Source organism: Coffea eugenioides, chromosome 9 (genome assembly GCF_003713205.1).
Source record: "Coffea eugenioides isolate CCC68of chromosome 9, Ceug_1.0, whole genome shotgun sequence".
Classification (NCBI taxonomy): domain Eukaryota; kingdom Viridiplantae; phylum Streptophyta; class Magnoliopsida; order Gentianales; family Rubiaceae; genus Coffea; species Coffea eugenioides.
This window is the reverse complement of record NC_040043.1, coordinates 12770388-12780449: the sequence shown is the minus strand read 5'-3', so window position 1 is coordinate 12780449 and position 10062 is coordinate 12770388. Positions and strand designations below refer to the sequence as shown.

The 10062-nt window shown below is 34.4% G+C and overlaps 1 protein-coding gene across 1 annotated transcript; it reads left to right on the top strand.

Moving 5' to 3' along the window:
* The first annotated feature begins 2613 nt into the window (after nt 1-2613).
* Nucleotides 2614-8707, top strand: LOC113783164 (accelerated cell death 11). The gene is made up of 4 exons (XM_027329229.1): nt 2614-2920; nt 3839-4011; nt 7144-7289; nt 7907-8707. The coding sequence occupies exons 1-4, from the start codon at nt 2711-2713 to the stop codon at nt 8011-8013; spliced, it is 636 nt and encodes a 211-aa protein (XP_027185030.1). The 5' UTR covers nt 2614-2710; the 3' UTR covers nt 8014-8707.
* The last annotated feature ends 1355 nt before the right edge of the window (nt 8708-10062 follow it).

Here is a 10062-nt window from a genome sequence, read left to right as displayed (position 1 = left end):
TTCACAACTCGAAGAAAGTTACTGCTCACACACTTCCATTTTTGCTTTCTGGTTTGCTGCACCAGTAGATGGGAGAGAGAGGGAAAAGAAATAGAGAAGGAAAGAAGAAAAAAGGAAAAGTAAGATTAACAAAGGTTGGTGTTGATTTTGCTTCAGTTTTGCTTCAGTTTTTCTACTCCAAATGGTTTAGGAGAAAGAAGAAAAAGGAAGAACAAGGGAAAAAAAAGAAAAGAAAAGAAAACATAAAATTACCACATTACCCTTGATGTATTGTTATCACACTCGCTTGTCAAGCGTGTGTAATTCACTTTCCGTCAAATTGGACGATTTCCGTTCATTGCCCAAATTAGTCCAAACCACGAGGGGGTTCTTTGGGGGTTTTTAAACAATGAGGAGGTTTTATGATAATAACCCAAACCACAAGGGGGTTTAGTGTATTTTACCCTTATCTTAACTATTTAGCATCTTGGACTTAACGCATTGATACATGATACTTAATGGACTCATTTTAAGTTTATAGGATAAAATAAAGAGAATTTGGATTCACTTGGATAACATTGATAGAATTTGGAATGTATCTTCATTGCATATAAAGGTAACAAATACTGGTCCATGATCAATGATCATAGTACCACTTCCTGTAAACCATCGGATGACAGCACTCTTGTCTTGCAAGATAAAATTGATTTTGAGAATTTTAGGAGGCTTCCTAGAAACTCCCATCACTATATTGCGATAATTTGTTCCATCATTAATGATGCACCAATTATTATTTGATGAAGTACAAAGTAGCCGCACCTTTAGATGTAATTGCTGCAAGATGAGGAGAGTTTTACGTTAATTTGGGAAGATAGATTAAGGATGAACATAGGATTTTGATATTTGGACAGGAATGATTATCAGATAAAGAAGGGCATTTTGGGGACAAAAATAAACCAAGGGTTCAAAATGTCTTTTCATTATTTTTGGATTGGATGATTCTGGTTGAATTTGATGGAAATTGGTTTTCATGTGGTGATCTGCAAAAGATGGATAATTGAAGGCACTAGATTGCTGCAATTAAAAGTTCGGGGTACACACTGCAATTCGCTGATAGTTCGAGAGTGCAAAATGCAATTAACCCTAAATATTATGTAGTTCTTTATTACACGCATCAAATGTGCATTTAGCACAAGTATATAATAGTGTGTATAGATGCATATCACATGTGTAAAAATTGAAATTGAAATTAAAATTAAATTAAGTGACACGCATCTATATTCATTAATTTAGGATTTTTATCACTTTACCCCCTTAAACTATATCCCAACTATTAGTTTAGTCCTTAACGTTAACTTTTAGTCACTTAACTCCTTGGACTAACGGTCAAGCAAGATGGATTCATGAGAAAAGACATGTTTAGATCCAACTTAATTATGAATGGACAAATATGCCTATGAAACCCTAAAAAAGAAATTTCATTCTCAAAAATGCCCTATATGAAGTGGCGGGACGACAAAACAAAAAAATCGAAACCACTTTTCTAATTTCTTCTTCGTCATTAGCAACCCAAACTCTCGCCATTCTCCCTCATAGAAACCCTAGAAAGAAATCAAGTGTTTGACGATGGATCAACAGACAAAATCAAGGAAATCAAGCTTGAATGACTTGAAGCGAAAATTTGAACTAATAATGTCCGGTTCCCAATTCCTTAATGTGTGAGAATTGCTTCAATTTGGAAAAACTCGCATGTTCTTATACTTTGGAAAATTATGAAAAGAAAAGGACCACTAGGGAAAATTTTTTTTACTAATATATCACTTGAGAACAAATAGAGCTTATAATAGAATAATGATAAAATTTTCTAAGATTGTCTTTGCGGAATGACGTGCAAACAGGTTATGAAATTCCACACTTCAATATCATCATATTTGCAATGTCTTGAATAAGGTATTGCACAAAATAAGAAATTTTGATAATAATTTAATAAAATAGAAGAGAGAAAAGCCTTCTAATCCTTGTTTTATAGTTAAAGCACGAGGGGAGGGTATTTTTGTCATAAAAGTTTTCACAAAACTTTTAGTTAGTTAGCGGGGCAATTTTTAAGTGGGTTAATGGTCAATTATCTACTTTGACTTAACAGATGGACTTAAGTGACTAAAAATTAATGTTAGGGACTAAACTAATAGTTGGGATATAATTTAAGGGAGTAAACTGATAAAAACTCATTAATTTATACACTATTAGTGTTTACAATATTAACCATTTAAATAGATCAAATTAAAATACAATTGTGTGATTCGCTAGATGAATGAGCCAACCTTGACTTGACATGTGAGATAAGTTAGATAAAATACAAACTAAAAATTTATTTGAAATAATTACTATAACACTTTTTATATTATAATATATGTGAAATAAAAAATATAAAAAGGTGTCTGGGAGGAATGTTGGTGATGCAAGCAAAGAATTCTTGTGCAAATAATGCCGGTACAAACATATTTTTGTGCATAACCCAAAACGAATTTAAAAATACTAAATTCCAAAATGAATTAAAAAATTACTCTAATTCTACGTAATTTGATTCGATTCTATTCTCCAAAAAATGCCATTCACCACCCACTGAGAAGGAATATAAAAACTGCAGAAAACAGCATCAACTTAGCGTTGTCTCCCGGCATAATTCCAGCTCTGATAATATTCCTTTCTTCTTCGTTTGTCAACTCCAAAAATGGCGATCAATCCTCATATGGAAGGGAAGCCGCTGAGGCAGATGTCGGAGGCCTTCAAAGCCCTGTCCGATAGTCTGAATTCCCAAAATAGCCTCGATGAAGCCCACCTCGGAGTCGGTCCCTTCTCCCAGGCTTGCTCTCTCGTCTCCCCTCTCTTTCGTTGTCTTGGAATCGCTTTCAAGTTTGCGGAAATGGACTATGTCGCCAAAGTATAGTGCCCTTTTAATCCCACTGTCTTTTTATTATTGTAATGTTTCACGTTAATTTGGTTTTTTGTTCACTGGGATTTCTTTTGGGTTCAATTGGTTCTTTTTAAGAGAATTGTTGTGGAAAAGAAGGGATTTTTGTTATCTTGGTCTGTAATTGAATGCAGTTTAATTAAATAAAAAATGTCGAATTGATCATAGTTTGTTTGCCTGTTGTTTGAATAGATACATAGAGATACAATACTTGAGCAATTGAGGTCAAATTTTATGTCTTTTGTATGCGATTTAATTGATGAAAAACTCTGAAATGCCGAATATGATTGTAAAGAGAAAGAATGGGTACTCTTCAGTACAAGCTGAATTTGGCATTAACATGGACACTTGGCTGATTATCAGAATGGCGAAAGAGAAAAAGAAAGAAGTCTTTTCTTATCACTGAAGTGGGGTTGTGTGGAATGTGTAAGATGAAAGTGATATGGCATCAGTAATTTTCTGCATACAAGCTATAGGCTCAAAAGTGTCATACTTCAACTGATTGATTACAGTCTGTTATATTCGCGTTGAATTACAATGCCGCACTGCATTTGTGTTTTACTTTTTGTTCTTTAATGGCATTACATTGCCTTATGTTTGCTTATATTAAGAAGGCATTACATTGCCTTCTTTAAATGGAGGGGCATATTTGAATTGCTAACGAATGTTATTTGAATTGTCAAGTTCTTTCTTTCTGTTCATGTTCGTATCTGTGTTTAATTTTATCGGGATGTTCTTAATGTATCTGCTTTTTACATTTTGACATTTGTGATGGAAGAAGTTTTTCATTATTTTTCTTGATTTGGGTTAGTGAAATGCACAAACACATTGCCATGAATTTCTGTTGAAAGTTAGTTTTATAATTCAATTTTTGGTGTTGGACAATAGGTGGATGATCTGGCAGAGACATCTAAATCAGTTGCAACTTTACAAGTCATGATGGAGAGGGACATCGAAGCAAATTGTGTCAGGAAGGCAGGAAGTCATACTAGGAACTTGTTAAGAGTGAAGCGCGGACTGGATATGGTCAAAGTTTTATTTGAACAGATTTTATCATCAGAGTATGTTCGCTTTCTGTAGAAATTTTTTTGAAATCATAAATTCAATATGATGATTAGAAAAATACATAAACTAATGCTAGGATAACACCTCTCATATGATGTTTTGTTGAAGTTGATGTTATCTGATATTGATCATAGTGTGATTGTTTAAGCTAGATAGTTGAAGATGACCAGAATAAGATAGTACGAGAAACACATTGAGTATGGTGTTTCTTGTTTTTTCACTGATATGACATGAAATCATTTATTGGAAAATAATAAGTCTATGCGCTGAATCAGACATATATGGACTAGTGTTGAATGAACACCCTATGCAATTTTTTAATTTCAGAGAATTTTTTTGCATGAAAAAAAAGGTCGAAAGGAACTTGTGGGGATTTGTTTTGAACTAGAGCATTTTTAGTTTGTAAAGGTTATGGCCTTTTCCATAAGGCCATCTTTGGTTAACACAAAAAGTGTAATCCAAAGAGCTGCTCACACTTTGTTAAAGTAGTGTATTCTTTTCTTTTGTTTGAAAAGAAAACCAGCTTCTCAGTGATGCACCAGCTGCCAAGGTATAGAACATCTATCATGAGCTTATTTCCTAGCAACTTGTAATTATTACAGATGTGTGCTTGTGCAAATGTTATAGTTGCTTATATTGTGATTTGTTGGGATTTTGTTCAACCTGTGACAGTTTGAAGTTTGATAAAGTGGAAGTTGATCTTTGTTTGTTTATAGTGTTTCTTTTTATCGCTGATTGACTGGAGAAAGAGAGCTCTGACCAATTTGGTTTGCAAGTTACTTAGTTATAGTGAAATTTTTTGTGGAAGATATAGTTGGTGTTCATTACCTGTATTATGTATTTTTGTTGTCAAACTACTAGTTGAAAGACCAGTACTGATAGTATCTACAAAAGTTGTATACATGACCTATTATTGTAGGTTGTGTAGATCTCAAGAAATTAGTCCATATAGCTTTTGTTAAATTGCTTTAAATCTTGGTGTTTGAGCTTCATAATTACTAGAAATGGAGGATCTTTTGTGATCTTAATGATTTTTAGGATCTTGAAAAATGGAGGAGGAATCAAGAAGTCTGGTTTTGCATACTTGGGTGGGAATGCTATTAGTCTTGCAAGTCAGAAGAACCTAACTATTCAGAATTTGTTGCATTGGCAATGTCATTCCAATGAACCATTGCTCATAAATAGCAATCCAGAGCTTGGAAGGGCTGAAATCTTGCATTTTTAAAAAAATTAAGCAATTTGTTGCTTTCAATGGTGCATATGATATCTTCACCTGACGAAGGAGGTTTTAGACAAATGACTGAAACTGTGGCTTCACTGACTGCTTGAGGTTGTGAAATTAGTACAGGTGGAAGCTGGACTGCATTTACATGTTTCTTAGACTGTTAGAGGACTGTTACAAGAAATTAAGACATACAAGACAGATCTATTAACTAATAGTTTGTCACTTTTTGGTAAGATTTGATGTCAGAAGGCACATGAATGTCTCAGTCGCTTGTCTTTGCAATTTGATATGGAATATGATGTTTCAGTTGCATCGTATCACTCAAGAAATTCTGTGTTAATTCGACACTTGATTTCTTTGGTTATTGCAAAATTTTGATGTCAAACAGTATTTTGGATGGAGAGGTTCCAAGATTGCTCGGTATTCCACTTCATACTTGAATGCCATGCAAAAGTATCCTTAGGAAAACGTGATGGGTGTTTTAGGTAAATTAAAGTTAGCCTTTGTGTAATCATTACCTGCTAGTTCTGATTTTCTAGGTTCTTCCCTGTAAAAGGGCATAATGAGTAGGCAGGATGAACTGGGAGAATTTCTTGAGGACATTGCTAGGAGTTGGTATTTCTTTGTGATTTTGAGGATATTGATTCTAAAGTGGAGTCTGTGAGCGAACATTTTATAGATCTACAATAGATAAATAGTGGAAGTTCTGGAGTGGCTTAGCTTCAGTTTTGGCGCTCAAATATGTGCATATGGTAGAATTCTTTGTTTTTTCCTTTCTATTGGTATTGAGATACTGCTAAATGACATATACTGAGGTATACAGAATGTTTGTATTGAACTTATTCAAGATTATTTTTTGAAATACTCCCTTGCATACTTCATTTGTATCATGAGAAAATTGTATCCATGCCTGCTCCTGGAATTTTCTTGCTGAAGATAGAAAATGAAGCTATTAAGCTTCCACAACAGTACGAGCTACATGTTATGTTAATCTTCTTCTTTGTTTTTCTCTTGCTGTATCCTTTTTCTGAATGAAGGGGAAATGTGTAAGAGGGTGCTTGGACAAACTCAGCAAATTGATCTCCTTACTGTGTGTTTCCATGTTGGTCATGGAAACGCATATACATAATGTTATTTTTGTTATTTTTTCTCAGTTTGTTGATAGAATTTTTATCTTACATAGAACATTTGCAGTCATTTTCTGGATTACGGTTAATGGTGACCAGAGGTTTGATTGTTTTGTACTTAACCAAATTGAATTCATTTTGCATGTGCGGGATAAGGATGTTTGTCATGATTAAATGGCTCATGTGTTTTGTGAACTTTCAAGTTGTTGAAGTTTCAATAATGAGGGAAGATTACTATTGATATCTGGGATATGGAGTTATGGGGATTAGTTTTACCTCTGACAGTTCAAGTGCGGAAGTTTAGGAAAATTTAAACCAGAACTCACCATGTAAATCAGAGTAAGTGATCCTAAAATTGTTCTACAGTAACCTTAAGCAAGGTTAAGGTATTTGTGTTCAATTAAGAAAGAATACCTGCAGTGTTGTGTAGGAGAAGTGGTAAGTAAGAAAGTAAATGTGTTTGCTCACAGAATCTTAGTTCCACCTGATTAGTTTTTATTTAGCAGTTGAGTGAAAGAAAAATATCTGGTAAATGATAATACATGCATCTGTTTTCCTGTTATTGTGCCCAAATTACTCTGCCCAAGTTACTCTTATATTTACTTAATAGTACGAAGTAAGGAATTTATTATCAAATGATATGAGTTTTACTCCATTTCTTTCTAAGGAGATACTTGTTATGAATTTCATTAGAACTTAAAAATATTCTCTTGTGATGTTTATTTTTCATAATTTCTATTAATTAATTCTAAAATTTGAAAACCCAATATTGGCAGTGGAAATTCCCTGAAGGATCCAGCTTCAACAGCTTATGCACAGGTATTTGCTCCATACCATGCATGGGCTATTAGGAAAGCTGTGGCGGCGGGGATGTATGCACTTCCTACAAGGGCTCAACTACTGAAGAAACTCAATGAAGATGGTGAGTTTGTAATTCATATCTTAACTTCTGTGCTGGCACCATACTCGGCAAAAATGTGAAATGCATTTTAGCTTATTTCCACCGATACTGTATGTGGAATTTGGTGACTTGTCAAATTGTCTTGCTGTCTGATGTTGACTAATTGTGAATTCATTTGGCTAGTCAAACTGAACTAGGTTTGGCCATGTAATGTGTTTTACACATTTGGTTCCTGACCTTGTTTGCCTCATTCTGTTAGTTCACCCTGTGGAATTTTTCTGAAGTCAATTAGTTGGCTATAAACCTGTATGTGGAGGTCTAGGTAATGAATTTTGTTTTTGCTGGAGGGGTGATAACCATGGAAAAAAAGGGGACAATGCTATCACTATTAGAACTGACTTCACACTAGTGGATTAGACTGTATAATTTATACATGATAAGATAATTTGTGCAAGCGCCAAATTGTCAATGCACTATTGGTCTGCACACTCCAACTAACATGACCAGATATTCAAATTCCCCTTGATTTTTTTCCTTAAGCATAGAATTGATGTTCTGTTGCAGATGCTTCTTCATTGACACTTATATCACTTTTCAGTATCTGTTTAACGGCAATGTTTTGGTACTCTTGTTTTCAGAAATCTCAGCAAAGACAAAGATGCAAATTTATATAGACTCAGTTGCCCCTATCATCTTGTACGTTGACAAACTCTTCACATCTCGAGATCTGGGTATAGATTGGTAAATTTTTGTATGTACCACATTTTTTGTTTGTGTCTCAAATGGAAGCTTTACCATACTTGTCATATATCCTTTGTTTGACATAAGCATGCCAGCAATTAGCTTGTTACCATCTCCTTCTTCTTAGACTTGGATTACTGAACCAAGATAATCAATTTGAGTGAATAATGTTAGTGATGCTCCATTACAAAAGGTTCTATTGTTCCCACCTGGCAGTATGAATCGCCCCAGGAGTCGAAGATCTTAGAACCATTTCTTCTGAACTGATTTTCTCATTGTTGAGCTGTCCCTAGGGTTTGTCTTTGTTTGAAATAATGGCATTGTTGTCAAGTCATTCTGAGGCAAGCGGAGACCCTTGCGCCATTTTAACAAACAGCTGTTAACGAGAAATCAACAGGAAATCGTAGCGTGTAAATTACCGAACGCAGGGATCATTGTCTTGGTTTTGTCACGAAAGAAAGTCTTGTTTGACGGTTGGGAAAATGACCATCTATTGTGGAATGTGTATGTATTTTCTGTTCAAGTGGCTGGAAGTGCCCTGTTCATGTTTCATTGAAAGTGTAATAAGGGAAGAATAGAAGAAGACAGTATTTCGGTTTGTATGGATTACCCATGAAGATGCATTTATAGTTACTTTATGTGTAGAGACATTAAGCAATTAATTACATTGCTTTCCTAGGATTTTGTTCTATATTCAAGTTACCTTTTGTATCTAGCCTCTAGAATTTAGTATTATTTACTAGGTAATTTTTTTAAAAATTTTTTATATTCTTAAGACTAGTCAAGTTGTTAGACATTAGAGATTCACGGATTTCGTTTTTATTAAGAACGGGTGGCTTGTCAGCAAGAACTAGGACTTTGCAATTGAGCCCAAAGATGTAGTCATTAGTTAGCTGTTGAAATTTCCAAGTGTTAGCTACGATATTCATGATCGAGCCCAAAAGATAAAGTGATGCGGAGGATAGTGAGGCTAGTCGCCTGTTGAAACAAGTTGACAAAGGGGTCCAACGCAGTCGCTTGATCAAACCATGGCTCAAGATCAGCAAGCTACAAGTAAATATCAAAAAACTACCGTGGTTTGATAAATGTTCAATTTAACATCCTCTGATCTGAAAATTTACATTATAACTCTTTGTGATTTCGACTAAATTAAAATTTTGACAAAAAATATCCAATCTATTGATTGTATGTGAAATATCAATATTGTCTCTACCATATGTGAAATGTTTTCATTTAATTTTCAATTTAGTCGAAACCGCAAAGAACTATAGTGTAGTTTTTCAAATTAGAAGAAGTTAAATTGAACATTCGACAACCATAGGGAGTTCATTTATATAGGGACAATATTAATATTTCACGTATAACCGGTAGATTGGATGCTTTACGTTCAATTTTTGATTTAGTTGAAACCACAGGCAACTATAGTATAGGTTTTTAAATCAAAGGGAGTGAAATTGAACATTCGGTAAACCACAAGAAATTTTTTGGTATTTTACCCTTTTTGTTATGTAAAAAAGGTAAGGGTCTATACTCTATAGACCGTGCATTGCAGAATTGAAGTAGCCGCTTGGGCTACTGATTTAGTACATAAGTGACGGATGCTTGCAGCACAAAACTAACATCTGATGAAGAAAATTCCCAATGATGACATTTTATATTGGTTTTGCATCTCTTTTAAAAAGAACAAAGGCATTTTGTTTGCTGTGACTATTTGTGACCATGGCCATATCACAGTATAATTGCCCAAAAAAACAAAAGAAAACAATAAGAAAAAAACAATATAACTGCGCAAAAGTTTTTGGTGAGAATACCAAATATCAGCCACCAAAGACTACTAGTCAGTGAAGTACTAAAAGTTGTAGAATGAAGAGCACAAACACTACTAGCCAAAAGCCAAAAGGGCGGTGGAAGTGCAATAAGCTGGGAATTGATGAAAATAGAGAAGGCAAACGTGCAACGTACTTAAGAAGTAGGAAAACCCATCATCACAAGGTGATATAAAAGCATTAATTTAATCTACTACTGTCAATCAATTGGGTCATCTGAGCCGGAT

What these genes read in the sequence shown, in the direction of transcription:
- LOC113783164 (XM_027329229.1), top strand. Translation starts at nt 2,711, where the DNA reads ATGGCGATCAATCCTCATATGGAAGGGAAGCCGCTGAGGCAGATGTCG. An exon ending in AAATGGACTATGTCGCCAAA is followed by an intron (nt 2,921 to 3,838) that starts GTATAGTGCCCT and finishes GTTGGACAATAG; the next exon opens with GTGGATGATCTGGCAGAGAC. An exon ending in GAACAGATTTTATCATCAGA is followed by an intron (nt 4,012 to 7,143) that starts GTATGTTCGCTT and finishes CAATATTGGCAG; the next exon opens with TGGAAATTCCCTGAAGGATC.